The following is a 27,316-nucleotide window of genomic DNA, read 5'->3' on the forward strand; positions in this document are numbered from 1 at the left end:
TTCGACTAACAAGTGGTCAGCGAAGAGCCGAGGTTAGCTACCGATACAAATTCGTATCCTGTTTTAAGATAGCAGCGACGAGGGGCATCTATTGGACGATAGAGTGAAAATCGACGCAGCTGGGCTCGAAGCGTTCTTCTCTCGCGGATTAAACGAAACTCCGTGAAACCACGGGAGTGACTGCTATCGAGAAATAGGAAACCGACGAAGGGAAAACAACGAGAGGAGGAAAACTGTCGGCTGGTTGTTTGCGATCGAACCCCGCCTATTACACGACTCGCGCTGCGTGCGAATTTTGTTTCGTTCCTCGTTGGCCGAAACCTCGCGGCACGAACACGAAAGAACGTCGCACGATGGAAATTGCTGTGCGTTCGAGCATCGAAATATCTTTCTAGCCAACGTTCGAATTACATGAAACCGGACGATAAGAAATTTATGGCGGATAAATTCGAACACGTGACGAACGCGTGTACGCGTTAACCCGTCGATTTGTTGTTCGTCGTTGGTATTACCATAAATCTTCGTTATACGATCGTGCTACCACATAATCCTGTTAAAGCTTTAATACCATTATCTAACCTCGTGTGATCTGTTTACTTACTTGTTACGCGTGTAACGCTCATGCTTCCGAGAACCCATACAGGGAATAAGAGAATCCTAAATCTAAAAAGCGTATTTTCCAGCGACCGTAGACATCGCTGGTTACGATGCCGTGCCTCGTACGTAATTGCGGCTCGCGATGTTGGAAGCCTCGTCGAACGAACCAAGAGGCTTTTCTAGGAATGTACATAGCTCGCGATCAAATACACGTGACGCTTCGTCGATAAGGATGTCAGTTACGACTTCGCGTTCGTCCGTAGAATTATCGATCCTACGCTGAATTCCTGCGACGATAATCCTGAACGTCGCGACGATATCGCAAAAATAACTCGACTCGTTAACCTTGCGGAGATCATGATTACAGATACATCGCAAAACCTTGTTATAAAAGTTTCCGAACGAGCGCAGCGTAAAGCTTGTTTTGACGGAGAACTGTCCTCGCGTACATCTTGGATATGATTTCTATGAATGCGAGACGTTTCGATATCTCGGTCAGAGAACGAAAGAGAAAGAGAGAGAGAGAGAGAGATCGACGAGAATACAACGACGATCTATCAGGAATTTCTTACGACCGCAACCTGCGCAGGATAAAAAGTCAGATTCCTTTCGAGTAAAAGAGATTCGTCTGCAGTTCGCGAGAATGGCCGTTTAATTTCAAACGCTTAAATATAGCAGAATCAATATGCTAGAGAAAAATATGCGAAGCTAAAAATAGAGTTAGAACGTATCTCGCGAGAAAGCTTCGAATAATCCCACGATGAAATCGTATTTGCATTTGCGAGTTGGAAAGGCCGAGAAACCGGTCGGTTGCTAGGATTCAACGACGTCTGTAGACGCATCGGGAATATTTCAAACGTCCCGGCCGGGTGACGGTAACAAAAAATCAATCGACGGCAACGACTTTCATTCATTCGGTTCGAATCCGAGTGGAGTTCGGGTTTCGAGCTGGCACCGCGCCGAAGGTCGACGTACGTCCGATCAGGCGGAGCAAAATTCTAAAATTCCATAAAACGCCCCCGCGGCACCGAGTCCAAGCGGCAATTTGGTAGAGAGACGTGCGAAAAGTGAAAATAAATCCATGACGCGAGAACGAGCGTCGAACGGTCGTTCTCTCGCGACCATCGCTCTTTTCACCTGTCCTATCTACCTGCGTTACTCTTAATCTTCGAATCGCCGCGATAGAATGTCGCATCACGCGTACGTTCCGAGAACTCGCGTTGGCGTTTCCTTTGGTTTCTTTCGTAGAGCGTTCCGTACGATTGGGAAATTTTGTGACTCTGATAGAAATTTCGACGCTGTTCGCGTCAAAGCGCGAGTAACTGGGCTATTACTCCGTACAGAGACAAGGAAATATTCTTTGTTCGATTCGATTGTCGATAAGGAGTTCGTGACCTATAGCAGCGGAAACGATGATTATTATCGTTCGAACGACCGAAAATCTCTCATTCGTCTTCTTGTCGGCTTTATCACGCGAAAAGCGCGCATAGCGTGCACGTTCGATAGACATACGTAGACCGCAGGGCGATGACATTAGATCGTAGGATTCATCGCGATAAATCGTGCAGCTTCGCGTGACCCGACAATTATAAAATTTATGAAAACTCCAGAGAAACGTGCACGTTGGCCAGGTATACGCGTTTGATATTTCGGTCGCGACTCGCTGCATTCGCTTGGCGATGTTCGCGAAATTTCGCCGTACGATCATTAAGAAACTCGCCAAGTTTGCCTTGTAAATCTTTATCCTTTGAGAATATCAAGAAGATACCTGTAACACGGTTTATTTCCAACGCGACCTCGCGTTCTTCGTGCCATTTGCATTGCCTTTTTTTTTATCCCCGCGATACACGTCTAAAAACCACGTCTGTGAAATAAAGATCTCGTTATAAATCTTGAGTCAAGTTGTTGTAAAACCATCGATGAAATAAATTAAAGCGTAAGACGTCTTTGTGTCTTGGCCGAGAGAATAGGAGCGTCGAAGACGTTATTTTACCAAAGATACGCGTCCTTGAAAAGCGTACGATAAAGAGCGACCAAGAAAGACCGGAAATCACCGGAGATCAAAGACCTCGGCAACGGACGAACTTTATAATAGGTCTCGTAATTCACCGATTACCTTGTCGACGTAAGAAACGAGGCTTATCGTGAATTCCAGCGATCGGCGTCATCTCTTTCCTCAGCGTCGCGAGTGGTTTCTGTAGCACGATAAATATGTCGAGGACACGAACGCGACGCGACGTGGCGCGCAAAGTCGACCAGTCGTGGAATCTGGTCGACGTGAAAAGCAAAAGGATCGTAATACGGATTGATAACAGACTCGTTATACACGTGCTCGGAACGTCTGGCCTCTGCATCTTAGCCAAATTCGATTCTCGACGTTACTACGATACTTTGAATCTTCGAAAGATATTTAAACCGCTAGAATTTTTTCTCTCCTTTTTGCCGGATAATTGGACTCGAAACCTTACGGTGTCGCGAACGCGTACAATTTGACGAAGATCTTATTTTCCGCGCTATCATAAAATTTAGCTTTCACTTCTCTAAGAAACGCTTACGTACGAAACCAATGGAATTTTTCGGATAGTCAAAGTTTCAGTTTTGCGATAGCCTGAATGCATAAATTTCACGCATCCTTCGATGTATGCAAGATTTAGCGTGCGAAGTCGAGCAGAGAATATTTCAGGTTTAATCAACAAACAACGTAATATATACGGATCGTCGTAAAATATGCTATACGCAAACGAACTCTATCCTGTCCATAAAAGTAGGGGCGCCGGAAAGTTCAGCTGGCACTTACGCGCGTTCAGCCAAGCTGCTTCTTAAACGCGGCGTTCACTTTTACAGACGACTCTTCCAACCAGTAAGAACGATAGAAAGAAGAAAAGGAGTACAGGAACGTTTTTAATCGAGTTGCTTAAGAGCTGATTAATCGGTTGTTAACGCAATCGAAACGGGTTACGACTATCAGTAACGTAGATTTTCAGAATCGAACGCAACACCCACGAGCGATGCGATTGGATAAGCCAGCGATAATAGAAATTCAAGTTGCGTGATTTATCTCTTCTACCAGAGTTCTAAACGCCTGTACAGCCGATGTAGCTTTGTCGCGAAGGCTATTTCTAAGTCTTTCAGATACTATTAGGTTGTCCGAAAGGTGTCTTTCTCTTACAGACGCGTCTCTTACAACGACGCATCTTTATACAAACATGAAACCCAATCTGTCCAACGTTGTAATCTTTATCTTGATAGAACAAAATGGATGTTTCGACGGTTCGCGGAGAGACGCGATCGCGAGGAAGCGCGTCAACGGGAGTCGTAAATTCCCATTGCGATTAAAAAATCGACGCCACGAACTGATCGATCTCCTATTTCGGTTAGGATAATAGAGGCGGTTGAATCGAATATACACTGAGTTAACAGGTTATTAATTACAGTTTATTCCAATAACTCGTAGACTAGATAGATATTAGTCAATGAAAGTAATTAAGATCTTGATTGATAGACAAAGTTACTGTGCAGAGCAGGCAACGTAAGTTTGTATGGTGACGGGTCAAAAAATGTAGAACAGCTAAATTTCAGTGAAGATGATGCTGCGGAGGGAAACTTGCGATGGGTGGGTCCAAGGACACGAGATAAGCTGATTCGTTAAGGACAAGTTAGGGAAATGCCATAGACTTCGCTGTCAATTGGTCGATTTACCAGGTTGGTGGGTGAGGAAAGGGTGCTAATCACCCGCGAGGGAAAGTTGCTAGTGGGAAGCACCGTACGTGAGAAAACCCAGATTTCCCGTATCTTTCCGGAGTAGACAATAAATTTCGAAAACAATTCGAGTCAAAAGATATTTGTTCGGTCTGAAGAACCTTAACTAGAAAATTCCTGGGATTTATCGTGGGTCCTTGAGACTATTGAGGGTACACAATAGAAGAATGTAGATATCTGACTGTCATGTTGCCCGCGACCCTGGTTTGTGTAGGGAGTCATCGGACGTAACAATGGATTATACGTAATTGGATAAAATTATATAAAACGAAAAACATTGTGCATCAATTATTTCCTTATAAAACGAAAGAAACATTTCGGACGACGGCGATAAAGTGCACGCGTACCAAGCGAAAATTCAAAGTCGATTTTCTCGAAAACAAAGCCCCAACGAAAAATTTTTATTCTATATTTTCGACTTCTTTTTTCGCGTAGAATCATCCCCTTTCCGCTTGTACCACCAGTTACCAACCACCCTGTGTAAAACAGATTTTTATGGTAATCTCTAAAGATCTCTATGTATTAGGTCGTCCGAAATGTTTCTTTCGTTTTATAAGGAAATAATGGATGCACGATATTTTTCGTTTTATATTATTTTATCCAATTGTACCACCAGTTACCAACCACCCTGTATATATTATATATACAGTGTTTCGTATAACAGGCGTAATATATTCATAAAAGATTCCTATTAGCGTTCGAATATGTCCCTGAACCACTGTATACGTATATACGTATTTCGAAGTAGAATGGATAAATTAAAGCAACGATAGACGATCGAGTCTGTTTACGGATTGCAGATTCTGACGATAAAGATCGTCTTTGTATCAGGCTGGATAGAATCGGGCGAGTGATCAAAGGGGAAGTTAGCTCGTTAAAAACGTTCGCTAGCACGGATCCAACGATCCTGCCTTGTAATTAGTTGATAAAAGAAATAACACGACGAACGGAACCACGTTGGCTCGCGAGGAACTGTGTCACAAGTGTACAAGGAATATACGACGTGTACACAGTCACGTAGTTGGAAGCGAACGCGCATCGTGCGCCGAGCGTACATTAGGTAACGAGGCTTCGTCGTGGAAAATCTCACTACCGTTCGTTGCACGTTCAATATAAAAAAAAAAAGACGAGAAAGACGAGATACCTTTATCTTTATCCTCTAACACGCTGTATTTAATCGAGCGGTTACTAAAGTTCTCGTACACTTCTCGTTGCAGTGTCGAAACGTCGACGAATTAATAGCGTAAGATTAAAACGTTAAACGAAATGAAACGAAACGTCAAACAGGCAGAAATTAATTAACGCGAAACAAAAAATTCCATCGCCTTTGAAAAACTCGAAACGTTTATTCCACAAATAGGAGAGGTCGTGGCGTTTCGATGCCGCCAGAACGTGGAATTCGAATTATGCGCGCGATACATATGAAACGCGAATCACGGACACGATGTGCAGCGTTCGATGTTGAATCACGACGACGAAGAACTGGTAGGGACAAGGTGGAGCGCCGTAAAGAACGTCGATTTTAGCAGTTCCGTCAAGAAAACGAACACGATGTTGGCGTCGACTGGAATCACCTATATTTAGTGTCGGACAGAGTGTTGACGCACGTAACTTTACGTCACGTTTTCTGTGTACCGTGTGTTCCGACACATGACTGCTTAAATATATTTACACGTAAGGTCGCGAGACCGTTCCTAATGATATAGTAACTACGTGGTCATCGGCTACTACCGAGAGCGTGGCCCACTTTGTGGCTATCGGGCTTCTCGATAAATTTAGGAACGACGCGCAACCTAGACGCGGATGCGTAATATTCTTGCGTCGATATTACATCGCGCGTATTTCCTACTATGCTTTAATACGGCTTTTTATCGACTATTTTCTCGCGAACGTATCGCAGATGTTACGAAATCTGCTGGAATAACGCGCAAACAGTTTCAGGGAAGCGTATGGGTTGATGGAGGGTTAAAATAAAAAAGGGGCACGGGGGTTAGGTTACCTTAACTCGAAGCTAAATGGGACGTCACGACATTCCATTCGATGGAAGAACACCTTCGGCGACTAATCGTTAAACTAGCCGAGCCAGAAATATGAAAATTAAACGGGAGGAGCGAACTGGATAATTCCAGTTATAAAATGGATAATCCGAAAGTTCGAATCAGACGGAGTAACTTGTATCGTTGCTCCGAAGCAACGCACTTGTAAAACTTATAATTGATCCAAGTGCCCTTCGGAAAGTTTCCCTGCTATTCGTCGAGATCAAACGAATGTTTTCTCGATTCATCGATGTTAGAGTAAGGAGAGGCGATTGGGGTTAAGAGGAAACGAGACGGACGAAGAGGAGAAGAAGGAAGAGGAGACGAGGATGCATTGCGTAAAAACGCTCCGTTTCCACGAGGTCGTATAAACATCGTCAAATTGAACTAAACTCTAACACCAGACATGCGTCTGCCTTTGCCATTAGTACCATCGCGCCAATGTATTTTAGATTTGCTGAAACTTCTAGGATTCTCTGCTGCACGCATGTAACGAAATAAAAGTCCAGGCTTCTCTCAGAGGCGAGAGGTTTGCGATTAAAAGTCGAATAAATCGAACGTGATCGAAAGTTAGACTCGTCCTTCATCGACGTAACGAAATAGCCCATCGATCGATTCAGGTTACGAACGAATTGCTAGCCAAAATTCGGTTAACAATCGTTGAAGATTCCTAGGGTTACGCGGTTTAACGAGTATCAGGAAGTGGACAATTGATTTTCGAACAAGTAAAAGTACCTTAATTTTTCTCCCGAAATACTCCGTTCCCGATCTGGCTCGTTTTGCAAAAGTTAGCGGCGGGACATTTGTCCCAGTTCGGTCTTTCATTTCCTTTCGAACAGCTCCGCATGCGGGATCACGAGAAAACGCGGCTGAGGTATTGGCAATCGATTGGTAATTATTCTTCGCGTCCGGTTCCATTACGGTTCTACGATAGACGTTCCAGTACAATGTCTTTTGAATAATCATCGAATAAAGGGGAATCAAAATCCTACAGCTTCGGTACGTTAAGAAAGAAGAGCAGCAGAATAATTTGAAAAGAATTTCCTAAGTTAAGGAACAGACAGTAGGGGTAAAGAGAAAAGTCATCGAATATCGACCTATCTACGATTACGAATCTTCGAAATATCCGACGAAAACGTAATCTGCTATTTTAGAAGATTAGGAGGTAGCGTAATCAAAGCGACGGAAAATCGGTTAATCCGATTATCGATTCCGATGGAAAGTAATCGTGTCTAGATTCGCGCGTTTCTCTGCTATTTTACAGCAAGGTCGAGCGATCGAATCGTACTGGCAAGAAGGAAGAGCTTTTCCGACAGTATCCACGCGTTCCAGTAAACGTCGTAGTATAGCTACGTAGAACTGTTGCTTCGTAGCCAAGGTCGAATATTCGTCGGGGAAATGATCGATTAAACCTTTGATCCACGGACGCCAGATAAACGTAAGTTTTTCCATGAAATGACAGACGATGCGTAAGGAAAGAGAAAAGATAGGAAACGATGCTATGCGATAACACAGGTGATAACGAAAGAAACGTCCTATTTTTTTTTTAATCGATCGATAAATGGCGTCCGTGAAACGCTCGACCGTTTCAAAAATATTGGGTAAATATTCCCAAGTCCTACAAAACGAATCTACCACGCTATATCACGTTGAATCAGTTTCTAATAATAATATCGTTCAAATGCCAGAAACCGGAGTAAGACTTTTATTTAGCGTGCAACTTTCGAAACGTCGATCAACGTGTTCCAAGCGATTCCAATTACTTTCGTTCGATGTATAATGCACTTTTCTCGGCGATAATTTTTTCAACGAGCGACCGATAAACGAACTTGGAGAAAACGCTCGATTGTTTCGCGGAGAAACGAGCTCGTTCCACGAGGACCACTTTCGCAGCGTTCTCCTCGATTCGCCGAGGCTCCAGCTCGCTTCCTTTCACCCCTCGCGGATGCAGAACTAGCCGAAAGATCAATTGTCCGCTTTGAAATAAATCGGTCGTTGAAACGCGCATTGCGCTACGCCCTTATCGACAGCGAGGGAAACAAAGATGCCGAGAGAGGATGTAGAGGGAGAGAAAGGAAGAAAGCAGCAATAAAGGACGACGATTCTTTTCACCGTGGCTATGGGAAACGATTAACAAAGTTAATAATATAACATCGATGAAAGGCGTCGCTTTGAGCGGTCTCAGGACGGACCAAGCTCGCTGGTGCACGACAAACTTGCACGTAATCAACCAGAGGCGTAATTAACTGCGACGCAATTAGTTCACCTTCGACGCGATGTGCACCCGCTATTTCATCGATTCTCTCTCTCTCTCTCTCTCTTTCTCTCTCGAGTTGATCGATGCATTACCGAATTCTATTTAGAAGAAACATCAAAGATACTAGCGTTTCCTCGATTAATAAAATCGACCGCTGGTCGCGATAAGCGAGTCTCGAGCACTTTCGCTGGAACAGCCTTGGATCGTATCTTCTTTTATCTGAACGCTAAAAACCATCGATTAAGTGGAAATTGTTTTTGTACAAGATTCATGAGAACGAAACCGTGTCCTACGTGACGATGATTCGAACGACTAGAGTGGAACGAAGTAAGAAATTTACGTCTTTAGAAATGATTTAGAAGGATGCTGATTCTTCAGCATGAAGGTAAGATGACGAATTCGAGAGGCGAGAACATGGAAGGTCGATGATGTGGATCGTGGTGGCCTTGCCAAGTCTCGAGGACGTACCAACCGCGAACGGAAGTAAAATCGTCCGTAAAGAAGTAGAAAAGAACGGAAACTATATCTCAAGATTGCGACGGTAGATAATCTTTCGTCATGAAAGTTTCATAAAGTCAAAGAGCAGAGGATACAGGTATAAACGTAAATCGAATTACGTTCACGATGTTGCCGTAAATCGCAAAACCACCACGGCGCTTGGCCTTGCTTCGTGACCCAAATTCCCGCAGCAACTTCAGCCTAGAAGCCGCGCATGAAAAAAATAATCCCAGTGAGAAATGACAGAAACCTGTTGGGCTATTGCCGGAAGACGGCTATTGCCCACGAACGATTAACGTAATATAGAAACACGATGGAAGAAGCACGCGAGCGTAAATGTGACAGCGACGCATTTATCTTGCATCCGCTAGGGAGGAAGGATGATACGGAATCGCAAAAATTGCCAGTAAAAGCAAGATAAGAAAAGAGATCGAATCTCCGATGATCTTTTCCGATAATTAAGATATTCATTACGAGTCTTACCAATTCCTATTGCGTACCGGTATGTAATTATTTCAACGCTGAAATGTCGCGAGCAATAAATATATATCTCGTAAGAACAACGCTAATTTCGTGACATTATCGCAATTCGTCTTTGCTCGCAATCCCAAGATAACGCGTGCAATTAGTCAGTGTAATTTTATACGTGTTTGCTCGTCGTTAATTAGTTATATAACGACGATCGGTGTTTCGTCGAATTGCAGCCGCATTTTTTTTTCTTCTTCTATTTCTTTTTGGAAATTTCCACGCGGACACGGCCTTCGTAATTGCATATTCCTAATTACGATTCGATACAACAACCTGAAAGCCCGAGGACGAAGAAAGCATCGGTATTGACGATAAAAACGCAAATACAGCGAGCGATCTACCCTTTTATCTGGAAATCACGATACTCTACGATACTCGGACCAGAAGATAATCGAATGGATGGAAGAAGAAGCAAAAAATGGAGATGCAAAGCGAAAGGATTTAATTCGATTTGCCCGTTAGGCAGATTCTTTGTGACGACAGGTCACTCGGTAGATATCTGGAATATATTTCCGCGATGGCTAAACCTTCCTGTCGAGAACAACGAGCTATTGACCCACGTATTATTCGCTGTGTGGGTGTCGTGTGCCATAATTCGGTGGGATTGACCTGCGCTTAACAGATTCATACTGTGCGTGTACTTAAACGCACGCATAAGATGCAGCAGGTAAATTGAATTTTATTCGGAAGCTTTACCCTGAACGTTTAACTTATATCTTCCAACCCTTTGCGTTTTCATACCTTGCCAGTTATCGTGTACTTCGTATTGTCACAGTTTAACGCTAAACCTACCGACACTTAGCGTATACCTGTTCCTACCGTGTGCGGTCAAAATGACCGGTGATTAAAGAAATAATAGTTTTTACGATTTAACATAGATAATGGTTAATTCATAATTAAATGTATATAAAATAATGAAATAAAATATCGTTCAAATTTACTTTCGTTTAATTTCAATTATACACTCGAATAGAATTACACTTTTATTTATATAGAGGTATATCTTATTCAACTTCGCGGCATTTTTTTACAAATTATCTTATTGTCAAATGTACATTCGTCGCACAAGTATTTGCCGCACCTTAAACAAATTTTAGTAATTTTGTAACGTTTACAATTTTCTACTTGACAGGTTTTTTTGTAGTAATAAATCTGAACCTGTTGATAGTTCTATTGCATGGTTTTTCCCGCGATTCTATATACAAAAGTAATGTATGCACCAGGTTTATGACAGTTTTGTGAATTCTCTGTAAATTGGCCCCATACTGTAGATACCATTGGAAATTTATTGGCTCGTAAACGTTGGCTTCTTTCGCTCTTCTTACAAAGCAGTATAAACCTCATAATTTCAACAAAGTCATTCCTGCTCATCGTTTTTGGAAAAAACAGCAGGTCTCCAAAGTTTATTCCACAAATTTTTTGCCTGATATGCACCGCGGACATAGCAGAGCAATAAATGCATCTAGTTTTGTTACATCTAGCTCGCTCTTAGTTTCCGATACTCTAAATGCTTCTTCTTCCGTATATTTTATCGTATAATCCCTTGTACGGTGCTCAATGATAAGACAAAATGCTGTCTTTACTTGTCCTTTATGCCGTTAAACATATCCGTAAAAATATTATGAACCGATGTCTTGCCAGATTTGGGACTTGCATCTATTTCTCTCCAAACTGTCCCATCGGACCCAGTTTCGATACGTTGTTTCTGTACATCAGTCTCGCCCTTTGCCGTCAACGATAATTTCTTTCCTTTTTGTCCTTGCGTAAACGCTTATTTATAATATTCAACTCCGATTCGGTTGTAAATAACTCCTCGTGTGTTTCCATGCTGTTTTCAATTGCTGAAGTTTCTTGCTCATCGCACACTGAACGGTCTTCCTCTATGTCCGTTATTTTTTTTTTATAATTTTTTTTTGAAGTCTTGACATTTCGAGGTTAAATATTCATCACAGAACAATACCATGTACGGAATACAAAATTATTGTCAAATTTGATGTGCTTTACTTTTCCCTTCATAACAAATTTGCACAAAACGCTCCGAGATGCCTTCCGTCTGAGTTTTAGAGATAACAAGTTTAGATCTCGACTAACTGACTAACAAACTGAGATGCATTCTAGTCGAAAGGACAATAGCAAGTAAGAATATGATCTGTGACGGCGATATTTATACGAAAATGTTGACGAGTATTCGCCGTTTTCCACCACCGGTTACTCGAGGGTGGAGTTGAGAAAGCTTTCCCGGGTTTTATCGCAATGAGCAATAATCCTAAGAAACTTCTCGATTTTTAAAATGTCTGTAACAATGGACCGTAAAAAATGTTAAATTTTATGGCGGTTCGTCCGAGTTGATACGTCTTGACAACTGGTGGCTATCTTGATCGAGGGATGGATAGTTTTATGACAAGATTACGAGTGTAACAGCTGTTATTATTTGTTATTACCGATTTTGTTTGTCATTTGACTTTGAGACAGCCTTTTCTTTGTACCGATTGCATTTACTTTAAGAATAACCAAAATATTTTGTCGGGCGGTCAAACTGACCGCTCACGGTAAACAAGACAGAGTACCAATTCTTCTCAGAAAATAAAAGAGCAAACTAAAAGTAAATACCGAAAAATATGTCGGGTTTACATTAGAATTAGAGTTAGGGGCGTGAAACGAATCTTCGTTCGGACTACACGTTGTCGTTATGCAATAGAGAAGACATTGACTAGTGCAAATACGGTTATTATAGAATTGGACAAGTAACCGCGGTAATTAGACACTCGAGAAACTAATGACAATGATCCTAGGTTCAATAACGAATCCGCGGTCAACGGGATGATAGATGAACATGCTCGCAATATCTAAGTCGGACTCTTTGTTAAAACGTGGAATATCCACCGAGCGTACAGACACAAAGTAACTCGCTAATACGACCTCACGAGAGAGAATGACTTTCCGTCGCGATGATGCTGCGGAGGAAAACTATGATGGGGTGTGTCTAAGGGCACGAGATCATCGGGATTCGTCGAGGATAGCCTTCGTCCGGAAGGCGAGGGAAATTGGCGTTGCTGCTAATTGGTCAATCTCCATATCGGTGGTTAGAAAGAGATGCTAGCCGCCCTCGAGGGAAAGTTGCTAGTGGGAGACGCCGTTCGTTGAAAAATAGGTCTCTCCTGTCTTCCCGTAGTTGGGACAAAGACTGTTTGTCCGTTTGAAGGACTTTAGGTAATTAAATCTTAGTGTTTATAACGTCCCTCGGGCTAGCTGATCACGTACTATGGAGACGCGTCGGCGTTTGGTAACCATCGTACCCGAAGAATAGGATCTGCGTGTGGCGAGTCACGGGATAGAAACCGTTGGAACGTTTACTGTCGCGTGCCTCTACAAATATTTCTTTTAAGGAGAGCTATAGAATTACTCCGTATCTTTGTTAGACAAAGCGTCCATCCCGTGACCGCGGCTACGTTCGGCGACTGGCTGTCCAACGACCAAAGCTCGTTATCACGAATCTCGAACAAATACAATCGGATCGAAAGACGACAATTGTTTAATTACGCCTATGATAGAATCTAGATTACGATGTCAGGGGATTAGCCCGAAGTTCCAAAGGGGAGACTTCCATGTCCTTTTCTCTCCGACAAATATATTGCACGCATGTTTTAGGAAAGGTCGGAAATTACGATGCGATATGATAAAGTTTAAATGTGGTTAAATTTGTGTAGAAGTTGGAGGGCGGTCGATTTGACCGCCGCTGGCAGGTTTAGCGTTAACCGAGTTATATGGAAAGGAAGGAAAACCAAATTGGAAGAACGTAATCTTCCGCATGAGATATACAAAATTGGTCGTTAATATGTACATATGTATTGCGTATGCTTTTCCCTAGTGAAACGAAAAAACGTCAGTGTTTTATCAAGTTCGTGATACATTGCACGTTGCCTTTATGAATATTCTATTAGCGAGAAAAATAGCAACAATCTCGCGGAAACTAAACACGTCAGTTTTGATAAAAGCAATTCGAAGAAACGATTGGTCGTGTCGCGGAAGCGTCGCATTGGCCGACAAACGGAATACTGATTTTGGTATTCCATAAATACCTGTGGTCAATTTTCAACGATCGTTTACTAGGCAATATGGAATCGTTATCGCAGCAGGTATCGTGATTTGTTAAAGCGTTCCACGCGTTTCCATGCGCGCAGACGGATGTTAGGGCACGCGACGATTGCCAGCGACCCTGACGCGGCGAACCGATTTAACGATCGTTTGTCGTCGTAACGTCGAGTCGAGGTGAATCGAGTCGTAACCGATTCGTTGCTCCATGCACAATAGATCGTTTGGTTCGGTCGATCGGGCACATCGTCGACACCCGTAACACGGAATTCCAATAATAACGCGCCGTCCAATCGTCAGGAATGCGATTACTCAACGTTTCGGATCGCTCCGTAACACGTCGATGCTACGATGAATACTAATTTTTCGCCTGGTTTCACGTTCCTGCCCAATGTTCTTTATCATTGTCAAAGTTCACCTACAGGTATAGAAGAAATCGACCGACCGAGTGAATGTTTATTTGCTCGTTTACGAACGTCGGTTCTTTGGTGCGGCGGAAATTACGCGCCAGTGCCGGTTGTCAGACAGTCAACGTATCACCGACACCTCGGCGATACGTCAGAGATAGGAAGAAAGGTAAAAGAACCCGATTCCCTTTCCCAATATCGTCGATAATTGCAGCAATTGTACCTTTAAACGGTCTACTAATTTTTTCACGTCGGAAGACACGATTATGGAGCTTCGTTATTTCCGTCGACGTTTAACCTGATTCCGTTCCCTTCGACATTAACCCTTTTATTTGCTGTCTTTATCCCTGTGTTATTATAATCCCGGATCAAGCGAATTGCATTACGAACCACGTAGGCTTCGGGTCTCCGGTAAGTAAATAATTGCAACAGCCACGATCGAACGATAAAGCTGAATAATAAGCGACGTGTTGTGTTTATTCGTCGGCTCTCGAAAGGGCTTGAAAAGCGACACGAATAAACGCGAGAAACGAAAGGAAAAGACGGTCGGTGTCGATACGTATAGCGGGCTGAATTTTAATATTCGAAAAAGTGGATGGGAAGGCCGATCCCTGCGAGCCGATATAATTAAATTGGCCAGCGGTAAACCGAACAAGGACGGGCATGCAAATGATCGATACGAAGCCGCGTCTTTTGATAATCTGATTCAGTAAAATCCTGCGTGAGAAGCTTATCCGGACACGCAGGAAGGCACGTGCCTTCTGTCTACAATTAGATTTGTCCCTCGGCAATGACGCGAAACAAAGTATCAACCGGCGTTAATTTTAGCCAATCGAATAGAGATAGTTCGTCCAGCTATTGAAAAATTTGCTAGACTCGTGATGTTTGTACAAATTCGTATCTTTACGAATACAACTAAAAAATTGGCGAGGGGATGAAAGATAACACAGTTTTACTATATTTTCACCTTTCTCTGGATATTTTACACAACCAAAACTTTGCATATCGTCTGCATTCTTTGTACTTAAATTTCCCATTAATGCATAAACATCCGCTCATCAGCGATCAATTCTCGAAACCTGTTAACATCGAAAGCCATCGATTTCGTTTCTAACAAATTTCTTAATTTCGTTACTCGGCCGTAACGTGACGTACAACGTATTTTTCGAAAAATAAACGAGTTTGCTTTGCGAGTTCGTTCGTCGTAGAAAGACATTTATCGCAAGCATCGCCTCGTCGTTTTTCCGCAGTTTTCGATCTACGAAATTGATCAGAATAGCTTGCGAGTGATTCAAACGATGCAACCTCATTAGCATGTGCGCAACCACGGATCCTCGGTGACGTATAAAGTACGCGCGAGTCATCCCGATGAATTTAATTAACGTCTCACACACACAGCGAGAATCGAAAATTAAATGCAACGTAACCTTCGTAAAAGATGCAAACGCGTAGACGATGACCGCGGTCGTTGGTTATTCGCCCGCGAGAAATTCTACGCGCGCCGCTAAAAATATCAAGGAAATTCGATTCTTGATGGACGAACACGACCGACTTGATAGAAAATCGAACAGTGGGCCGCCACTAGTTGATTCACCCCGTATACATGTGCCGTTAATGCGTCTTGGCAGCAGACGGGGCCAAATATAGGACGGGACTTTCTATTCATTGTGACTGGCCGTCCTCGAACGAACGCGTGTACATTCCGCCTAAACATGACGTTCGGCCGAATCCTTGAATCGTACGGTGACTTAAACTTCTGAGAGACGCGTGAGAAGTCTCCTGGCGCCTAGACCACGCGGAACTGTACGGCAAAATTCAGCAAATCCCAGGAAAATTTGTACGAAACGAAACTTGTCCACAGTTTCATCCTATGTATTAGGTCGTCCGAAAAGTTTCTTTCGTTTTTGTTGAAGTGGTCACCACTTCTAAGAAAACTGTACATCTGGTCTTTTTAGTTTTCTCGAACACCGAAGCCATCGATAGCGTGTAGACAAAAGACTGCGACAAAGACAGACCATAAACGGTAGACAGGCGACGTTGTCTTCGGGGTTTTCAGTTATTGGGTAACACAGCTAGCGTGTGGATCTGGACCAGCTCAAATTGTATTCTTACTGATAATTACACTTCTATTTAAATGTATTTTCTACCTTACAATTTATCCACCAGTTTTCTCTGTTTACACATCGAATAACCTCAACAGGTTATGGGCCCAGGGCTGTAAATTGCAAGGCAGCAACGTGAAGTGAATAAATTGTTAAAGTGTTGTGCTTAGTAAAGTAAGGGATAGTGTTAAAATGGAATCAGCAAGTGCGAAGATCGAGATGTTACGTGGCGAAGAAAACTGGCTCCAGTGGCGTTTTGTTATGCGTACACTTTTGGAGGAAGAAGACAGACCATAAACAGTAGACAGGCGACGTTGGCTTCGGGGTTTTCAGTTATTGGGTAACACAGCTAGCGTGCGGATCTGGACCAGCTCAAATTGTATTCTTACTTATAATTACAATTCTATTTAAATGTATTTTCTACCTCACAATTTATCCACCAGTTTTCTCTGTTTACACATCGAATAACCTCAACAGTTTTATAAGGAGATAATGGATGCACGACATTTTTCGTTTTATATTATTTTATCCAATCACGTACGATCCATTTTGTTTCGTCGAGATGAAGATCACAACGTTCGACAGATTAGATTTCATGTTTATACAGAGATGCGTTGTCGTAAAAGACGTGTCTGCAAAGAAAGACACTTTTCGAACAACCCAATATCATATGCTAAATATTCCAATCACTGCTTTGCTTTCAATATTTCGTATATCTTTGCATATCGTGTTTGCGAATTCTCAACTAAGCGGCGATCAGTCAGTTTGCAACCGATCGATTGATATCGCGAACCTTGAACGATATTAACGCTCAAGGTGGATGTAAATTAAAGATGCTGAGTAGTAGTATATTTGGGTTATGTATTTGCAAGTTAAATACAGAATACGGTGCGGTATAACACGAAGACTGTGGCGCTCTGACGAAGACTGTTGTAAGACTCTGTTAATACTGACCTCAAGAAGCTTCGCCCGGTCTTTATAGACTAACTTCCCTTTCCCGGCTTTTCCTTCTTACCGTGGATTTTATGGGATGGAAATCTATCATCTCGAACATTATACTTGCGTATTCTTGTGGCTGCGTATCCTCTGGTATTGCTAATTGATACCAGATTTTACTTTAAACCTGACCCAACACTTAGAGTGTTTCTTAGCCTCTTTCTAGGTAAGAAATTCGGATTTTGCCAAAAGATTGGCAGATGATCATAAACGGACGGCCACTCCAAGTGTCGAACATACCGTACGTTTTGAATTTCCAAATATTTCCAAATATCTACAGTCTGGTGATATATAATAAATCGTTCGTTCGAAGAATCTGAATAGAGTTACATTTCAACAGAGCAATCTGCGCGCTTCTAAGCTATTAAATTAAAACGCATCGCTAATTAAATACGAATGTTACGCGTCGTTGCCCGCTCCTATCGCTTTATCGGAAAAAATTTGTATCGCTCCTCCATCGAGCGCCTCGATTCCAAACGATAGGTATTCTAGAACAGAGAGAATAATCTATCGATTCGTTGGACTAAAACGCCTTAATCTCGGACTAGATGGTAACGTTAATGCGATCGTTCTCGATGGAAACTCGGTGGAATTGTGCCGGAGCGGAGAACCGAAAATGAGCCTTTTCGAGCACTTGGAATTGATCGAGTTATACCGGGTACCAGGCAGCACGTAAATCCAAGACTGAGGAAAGCGTGCGCTCATAGGGTACAAATTACTCTTGATTCAATTTCCCTGGATTCAATTTACTGGAGGACGCAGCTGCCTCAAGGTGAACGACTCGTGACGAAACCGCGAATCCATTGATTTCCAACGGAGCAACGACGACGTTGCCCACTCGGAGGTAGAGCAAAAGACGGAAGAAACGGCTAATTCCTCGGTGAATCGTGATATTCGTAGAGCTAGCGAAGTCTTCGACTTTATCTGTGGGAGGTCGAAATTGACCTCGATATCGCTATCTCTTCTCCATTCCTATTCTATTTTATCTCGCCACGGGGTACGTACATAATTCTTTTTTTTTTGGGGCGTGCCGATAAGAATTCATCGATAGATCTCTCGTCGTATACATAGGAGCCCGTTATTATCGCGTACTCGCAGCAATATCGGCTGAAAACATAATACACGCGCGTATACACGCACAGCGTCATAAATAATGCATGAACCGCGTTAAAGATCGATCTGTTAACCACGGTGAACGGAAAACGCGTAAAAAAGAAGCTAAATGTTTATCAATATCCGATACCGCGTTTCTCTCTTTCCGACGAGTTGCGCGTTCCTTCAATGCATCCATTATATCCAACAACTATTCAGCTATGAGATTTCAGAGTGTGCATTCAATGCTTTCCGTTCATATTCAAATTCTCTCAACGTAAGCTATTCTGCTCTGTACGAGTCATCTTCGCCGTATGAAAAATTATTCACCGCTTCTTCCGTCAACTCACCCATACCGTTGTTCACGTAAATTTGAAAGATACATTATCTAGCGATATTATCGATATTTCGTGACTAACTTGGCAATCTTATACATATATCGTAGTTGATAAATATCGACGTTTATCGATACGGTAGTCTCTCCATGAGCTTCTTCGTACAGAGCTTCGAAGCTAACAACAAGTGCCATTAACGGCTAATACCGCGTCCTTTTAACTGCAACGGAGGAACAAATAGAGCAGCAACGGTCGCTAATCGACGGTCGAGGCAGCAACGATCAACGAAGGGAACAAATATTTTCAACGACGCAGGAAGAAAAGAGACACCTCGCCATCCAACCCAATCCAATGGTATCATACGGATACGAGCCGCGAGCTCGAATTACCGCGATGTAACTGGTTTCCGTGGAAATCGATACTCGGACGACGATTGATAGCGATTCCAGTATTCGGTCGGCTCTCTTTCTATATGAGTAAAATAAACGTTTGATATATGAGAGAAATAACGTTTTGGTCTCCGCAACATCTATTAAAACGCTAGGCAATTTCCGCGGAGAAACGTAATAGTCTAGGCGACGAGGAAACACGACCACGTGAAAAAAGAGAGAAATTCCTCTCTTTCTCTCTTTCGTCGTATCTGGGAGATCTGTTTGAGAAAACCGGAACAATCCGTTCGAGCGATAGACCGGTCTCTTTATCGAAATCGTACAACAAATGAAATTGTATAACTTTAGCAAGGGCGAAGGATAAGGAATACGTCGAATATTTACTGTAAAAAGTAGTTACATTGTGAAAAAAGACGCGTCTGAGATCCATCAATCATACCAGCAGGCGGAAATAATGATAAAAACGGATTATTTGGGCTGCTGGCAAACGTTCGTCAAAATAAATATAACCTACGCTTATCTGGATGGTTAATCTCCGGGCCGAAGGGAATTTTTCCGCGACAAACTTTTTTGTCGTAGCTCGAGAATCGGAGGAAGAACATTGCGACGGAGAACTTTTTCTTCTCAGAAATTTCTACCCAGAATGGGGTACTTTCTAACCGGAGATGCACGAGAAGATAAAAATGTAATCCGAGAACACGAATGTTTCGAGCGATTTTGTCCTGTCGACTTTTATAGATATGAAATTAAAAAACGCGATAGAGTTGGAAGGAATAAAAAAAAGCGACGCGATACGACGAGCCTGTGTATAACAAAAACACCGCGTTTAGATAGCCTATGGAAACTGGAAAAAGATTCGTCGAAGCGAATACTGGTGTTCTAATAGGGTGAAACGTTCAGCGTTTTATGACGCCACGTTCGCGAGACCACGAAAAGCGATACCGCGGATACAACGTGAGATTTTTTTCCAGGCTGCAGGTGGCCTCGATAGTTTCGCGTTTTCGTCAAATATCGAAATCTTCCACGAATGTTCCTCGCGTGGGTGTGTCTGCCAGTTGAGTTCTTTCGACGAGGAAGACGATCTTCGAACCGCATTTATATCGCAAACACGTTTGTTCTCGTCCGACGAAAGAAAGAAGAAGAAAAATAAAGAGTTTTTCGATCGAGGAAGTACTTCGATATTTTTAAGTTGTTTGCACATAGTGAGCGAAAACTGACGGATCGGCGGTTTCTTAAAAACATAGGTGCGAAATTTGAAACGTCTGAATCTTCCCGTCATTCTTTGCGCGATCCTAAATGCTTCTCCTCTACATTTTTTACATTTTTCGTCTGTTCTACATAAATGAAAGTTTAAAAAAGCAAGGCTGATAATGCTTTTGTACACAACATTGGTAGTTTGGTTAAATATCCTGTACCTTTCGAGTTAACCTTTGGACTCATTATAATATGCAACCTAATAACGAAAACAAACCGAGTCTCGGGTATTATTGTAACGCACATATCAATGTCGTGTTTTTGACCGCCCAATCGACAACGTAAATAGATAATTATTACGCGCAGAAAACTTGTAAATGCCGTTGAATTTACGAATTTTCAAGGTTTTCTGAGAATATTGCGCGCTATTCCTCTGATTATATTCTCAATGCCGGCGAACGCGAGAATAAACATTCGCCGATCTGAAATCAATAAACAAAGCACGGTTTTTACCAAATAATCATGATTTCAGATACGCGGCATTTAAATTGCGCTGATTAATCATCTTTAATTACACGATGCGAAGAACAATGCACAAAGCGACTGAAATTCGATGACACGAACAGATAAGGATAAATTCGAGTACAATAAAGATTTTTATTAGCCGATAAGACCGAGATATCGTCAAATACCTTGCCGTTATCTTCACTGCGCACTTTTTCAACTGCGCGGTTTATTATTCCAAAAAATATGCGCAGAATATGCAATTTCTGTCCTCTCTTCTTTTTCTTTCGTCGGAATAACGAGTAACGAGTGTTCGATAATCTTAACGTGCAATACGACTTTCCGAAAACGCATTAAGGATATCTGCGTCACTGGTTATACCGCAAACACCGCATCTGTTTGACGAGTCATCGTTAATTAGTAAAATCAACGTGTTGCTAGATACACTGTTTTTGAAATTTCCTTTTTCCGCATAGAAAAATGTAAATGCGAAAAAAGGAGGAAAATTGGGCTAACAGTGACGATTAAATAGGTGAGATCTCTTTGGAAGGCTGACGATACTGAAAATAAAACGTTCGTTTGTATCTTATTAACTCTGCTGTGTCCTTTGGATCGTTTTCAAATATTTTCGATCGAGTCTTGTCTTTTCATTGTTAGAGAGTTTTTCAAGTTTAAAAAAAAATATGAAAGAATTATAATTTATATGTGCCTTTCCTTGCCTCGGCTCTGTATTAGATAAAATATAAAAAATAAAAATTTACGGACCGTAACAGAGTTAGCTTGATGCGTCTGAGAGAGGATATCAACGAATGCGACCGCGTAAGAAGGATGCCCGCGCGCAAACCGCAGTCGCGTATCTTTTTCGAGCGCCTACGCCACTGCGTGAAATACATATCACGTTCTATGTATAGTCACATGGGTATCACGAGCTACGCATTTTTCCCCCGTTTCTCTTCCCCGGATATGCACGCGGGGCGTGCCTCAAAGGGGAAAGTGACGTCTAACAAAACCCGTCCGATTAGTAGATCGAACGCAACTCGATCGGTGAGGATGCTTCCTGTACAGCGCAGCCTTCACGCACCTCTTCGATCGTCACTAATCCGTTACAACATAAAGAACTTCGAACTTTCTCCCGATCTAAAAACAAAAACTTAAACATCGATAAGATTACTCCGTGAGACGTTAATATCGCTCGATTAAACTTGAATTTAAGGTTCTGCGCCAAAGAAAAACTTCGTCGCAAGTTGCAACAGCGACGAGTTATACTCCAGTTTGTCGATATATACAAGACGATATACTAATATTGACAAACAGATTTGACACAGTATATCGTATGCTACGAATGCTACAGGTAAAGAGTTTCACGTTGGAAGTAACGTAATCTCATTTACGATCGATTGTAGAAATTACCTGAAATAAACGTCAGCTTTACATCTCGCTTCCAAGGTCGAGTTGACGGAAAACGCTGACACGACTATAGTCACGTTGATTTAACTGAATGTTTTAAGACGGAGAATGTTAAGATTTGAAAAAAATTTTTAATTTACTACGTAATGAGTTACTACGTTACGTACGAGTATTTTCTTGTCACAAAGGCTCTTCCACAGTTACCAATATGCGATTGACAAAGAAAAAAAAATTGAACCGCTTAATAATGGCGCGCGGTTTCTCATTTTCTGACACTAAATATACTACTGCTGCGAATTCAAGCGCAACTGCATCGAAGCGGTTACGATGAGATCACGTGCCACGCAGTAAACACCGACTTAAATATAAAGTAGATCGCTTGTACGATTTTTCTGAGGGGTTAACAGACTTAGAATAATGTAAAAGCCGGATATGTTCTGCTGAAGCAGCTGTGAGTCACGCAGCTGCAACAGCATCGTCACCACGCATTCCAGAATTCTCTTCTCCGAAAGACCGCGAAATACGAGACGGGCTTAAATTAGAATGCAGCCTAATTCGAGGATAGAATTACCTGCATCCTGCAACAAAGTTGAACGCGAACACGTACTTGCTTAAACTATACATACGATTCCCGTTGCCGATCGTAAAATATTTACAAAGAAGAATTTTAATTTGTCGCGTACGATCCTCTAAATTCAAGTAGCGTAAATCTATAAATAGGCATTCTTTCGCGGTGACAACCGTCGTCTCGTTTCCCCACTGAGCTCCGATTTCAAGGAACAAACGTGACCTTACCTTTCGTCCTACGGGCTAAATGCGATATATTCTGCCTGAGCACTTTCAGCCACATCTTGGCGGCTCCCTTCTGTTTGCTCTCAAAATCCGACGTCCTGGCAGGACAAATGTCCTCCAATCCAAGTGAAATATCGGATCCGATGATTCAACGCAGTATAAAAACCGTTCACTGTCACCGACCGATGGTGTTGTATTCTTCGGAGCGCCGGTTACTTAACCTCACTTTTTGCAGTATTTATAACGTCGCGTGTATCGATAAAATCTCGATTAACAGCGATCGATAAACGTTAGATATAAATAGGAAAAAAAAAACTACTTGCAACAGAATTTTTTCAACGATGAGAACGAACGATGTTCGCACACGAAATTGCTACGAGAGACAGACACTGACGCTAGAGAGGCGCGACCCTTTTATACGCCGAACAACGATCACGTAGGCAAGTCGTTAGCTGCTCTACTACCGAGCGCGATAATATCGGCTCCGGGCCTTGAAGCTTGTCTTATTTACCAAGTAGAGACGTATCGACTCTAGCGTATTTTGACGAAATGTCGGCCAAATACTACGAGAATCGAACTTGGACACGCGACACGTTTTGAGATACGAAAACGTTCCGAACGTCCGCATACACGAGGGACACTTTAATCGTTCGCGGCACAAGCTCCCGCTTAAACGATGGCAACGCTGTAAACAGTGTAAACTGGCAACCAAGTTGCGCGCGCAACATTATGTCGTTGGTAGAAAATTGAAAATTAGAAATGGAAACAGCGTATTTTAAAATATGTTACCGCGAAATATGTATGTTATTCTAAATTTAACTCGTCACACGCAATTGTTAATTAAGTGGACATAAAAGAATAAAAATTAGTTGAACATTTCCCGCACTTCCTTTTATATATTAGGTTAAGTAAAAAGTTCTGAGCGTTTTTCGCTAGATGTCTTTAGTGAGCCATATCTCACGATGTGCACATCGCATCGAGTCATAGTATACACCGATTTCAAGGTGATATTACGCATCAAAAAGGTTCTTTGTCAGTTTTGTGTTCGGTGAAGCCAGTTGTGTGTTACAGCGTTCGAAAATGGAGATAAAAAAAGAGAAAATTCGATACATTCTTCAGTACCACTACGACCAAGGTGAAAAGGCGGAGCAGGCGGCCAAAAAAATTTGTGCTGTTTATGGACCCAGTACAGTATCGAATGCAACAGCAAAGCGGTGGTTCCAACGATTCCGTTCTGGTAATATGGACGTCGAAGATGAGGCACGCTCTGGTAGGCCAATCGTCGAAAATGTGGATAAAATCATGGAAATCGTCGAGTCGGACCGGCATGTGAGCACTTATTCCATTGCCCAGGAACTGAAGATTAGCCAGAAAACCGTTTGGAACCATTTGCATAAGGCTGGTCTCAAGAAGAAGCTCGACGTATGGGTGCCACATGAATTGACGCAAAAGAACCTTTTGGACCGAATTGATGCCTGCGATTCTTTGTTGAGACGTAACGAAATCGACCCATTTTTGAAGCGGATGGTGACTGGCGATGAAAAATGGGTCACATACGAGAACAACAGCCGAAAAAGATCGTGGTCCAATCGCGGTGGGCCGGCCCAAACGATCGCCAAGCGTGGATTAACGGCCAAGAAGGTTTTATTGTGTGTTTGGTGGGATTGGAAGGGAATCATCCATTATGAGCTGCTCCCATCGGGGCAAACACTTAATTCGGACCTCTATTGTCAACAACTGACCAGACTGAAGCAGGCGATCGACCAGAAGCGGCCAGAATTGGCCAATAGGAAAGGTGTTGTGTTCCATCAAGACAACGCCAGGCCGCACACATCTTTAACGACGCGTCAGAAGCTCCGAGAGCTTGGCTGGGAGGTTCTATCGCATCCGCCGTACAGTCCAGACCTGGCACCAAGCGATTATCACCTTTTTAAGTTTTTGCAAAATTTTCTTGATGGTACAAAACTGGCCTCAAGAGAGGCTTGTGAAAATGAGCTGGTCAAGTTTTTTACCAATAGGGACGAGGACTTCTTCAACCGCGGAATTATGAAATTGCCTTCAAAATGGACAAAAGTAATCGAACAAAACGGCGCATATTTAATCTAAATCGAATAATCTTGACTATGTTAATTTCATCGTCGAAATAAAGCGAAAAAGCGCTCAGAACTTTTTACTTCACCTAATATTAGATTATACAAATATATTTATGCATAGTATATTACGTATATATGCGAATTTTAAGAGAATGAGATAATATACAACAAATTCTCGTAATAATGTACGTATATGTTCTCAAACTTATGTACTTATGACTCTGTAAATAACAGTGACAATATTATTTACGAACTTTCCCTGGCATAACATATTTGCAATAACTGCAGATAAGATGCAACAAACATCGGAATATTAATAGCTACCTATTTGTATTTTCTCGAGTATAATGTATGGTTAATGATCAGTAAAAAATAATACTTTCATCTTGGATTTTCTTCTCGCAAACAATGTCTATAGTGGATAGTTTTATTTTTAGCGCAATACTGTTATGACATAACGCGTTGATGTTGATTTCAGCACAATTTTACATTGTTTGTTCCTTTTCATAATAGCATAAATGATAAATGATCGAGCGCGATTTAGGCCATTGCTCAAATTGATAACTAAAAATACATAATCTTGGTGCATGCATGAATTACTAAACGGCAGTATTCTCAAGTACCGTCAGCGAAGTCATCGTAATGATATAAATATCAAAATTATCGTGCGATATATTTAGATCGCAGACGTCGAAGCCGGTAAACAACAAACCACGATACATACGATTTCAAGACGCGTGGTTCGCTGATTTGTTTTCTTTACCTTTTCGCTTCTTTATTAGCGTCGCACATCGTATCTCACTATCACGAGTTTACAAACCACTACCGGCCATTAACGAAAGAAGGAAAATACATAGAAACGAAATCGTTTGAGAATCAATGGATACGACGAACGTAAAAAACACCAGAGTCATTTACGTTAGCGAATCTGGGTCGCATGATTCCACAAAGTAGAAAATCTATGTATACTTGATTGCCGTTGATAATTTATTGCTAGTGAAATTAGGACGGCAAACATAGCTGGAAATAAACACTGGTTTGTTTGAATATTCGATTATCAGGATTTACAGAAGTACAGAATCCAATTGAAAAGATAATAGAGGGATAAAGAAGGGGGGATTTTTGCAAGCGAGACTAAAAGTACGTATGTTGAAGATGAAATACATACGTCCGGTGGTTATCGAACAGGTCGTTCTCAACGAATAAAACAACAGGCGTGCGAACAACGGTAGAACAGGGTTGTTGAATGTCAATTTATCGTTCAGAAGGTTACGCTCCCCTTATGCACGACCTAACCCAAAGCCTAATCTACCTCAAGTGATGTACGTTAAGAACGAAATCGATCGTTCCCGCACGCGTGCGTATATAGGTGTGCGTGGCCACGTACGCCGCGTACTTGTTGCCGCTCTACTGAATTCTTATTATAATTCCAATATAAAATTCTACGATAACGAGTTCGATGAAGCATCTTATCCACTGCCTTTTTTCGTCGTAATGCCACTTGTGACACATTATTGAATTACGCGTTCATCTTTCGCCGAAACAAGTGAGGAGAATAAGATATCGATGAATCACGTGGCAGTTGATGAGGAATTTTCGGAAACATCGGGAAATTCCTAATTAGTAGAAGAAGATGCAATACGCGTCTTTAGAATGAAATCAATGTTGTAATCGATATTATGATTTTTCTGTCGGGAAGTATCCTCATTAAACCTTATCTGTTTTATCTAACAAACTGCCAGGTAAGATAACACGGAAGATGTTTAACGATAAATCACGTTGCTGCTTTGGAATACGAGTGGACGATTACCGCTAAACCGAATGAAGCAAATACAACAGCGTAAGCGTGCTGAGGGATTTAAAGAATTTACTGGTTCTAATAGGAAGAAGTTTAAATATTCCGACTGAGTGAACGTACAACGGATAGACACACGAGAGTCGCACGAAAGAACCTCGATGCGTTACGTTCAAGATAAACAAAAATGAAAAGCTACTACCATGGTAATTATACAACGAGAATTGCGACTTAGCCTCGAGACGGATCCGTGAGATCTAAATATGGGCATCTACTCTGCTACGATTGGCGGTTAAGTCCCACCTGTTCTGGAACGTAATTTCAAACTGGAGGCTCGCCAACTTATCTTCGATTGTCACGCACGATAAATATCTTTTTTCTTCGCGTTCCAACATAACGGGTAACAAACTGCGACTTTAATTTCAACAAGTTATTCACCATCT

The 27,316-nt window shown here is 42.0% G+C and overlaps 1 protein-coding gene across 3 annotated transcripts in view; it reads right to left on the reverse strand.

The window, feature by feature from the left end:
- LOC117205911 overlaps positions 1 to 27,316 on the reverse strand; it is a 33,981-nt gene that overhangs the window by 5,829 nt on the left and 836 nt on the right. The window contains exons 1-2 of one of the 3 annotated variants that reach the window (XM_033444753.1): positions 12,335 to 12,339; positions 10,468 to 10,472 (exon numbers count right to left, since the gene is read on the reverse strand). The exons of 1 other annotated variant lie outside the window; for it this stretch is intronic. Coding sequence is in view for 1 of the 2 variants with exons in the window: in XM_033444752.1 (XP_033300643.1) it covers positions 22,989 to 23,043 (55 nt within the window). In the remaining variant the exon portion in view is untranslated. Of the gene's footprint in view, positions 1 to 10,467; positions 10,473 to 12,334; positions 12,340 to 22,988; positions 23,646 to 27,316 lie in introns of those variants that run through there. One more of the 3 variants, XM_033444752.1, reaches the window with a different exon arrangement.

This window comes from Bombus bifarius, unplaced genomic scaffold (genome assembly GCF_011952205.1).
Source record: "Bombus bifarius isolate JDL3187 unplaced genomic scaffold, Bbif_JDL3187 scf7180000007996, whole genome shotgun sequence".
Classification (NCBI taxonomy): Eukaryota; Metazoa; Arthropoda; class Insecta; order Hymenoptera; family Apidae; genus Bombus; species Bombus bifarius.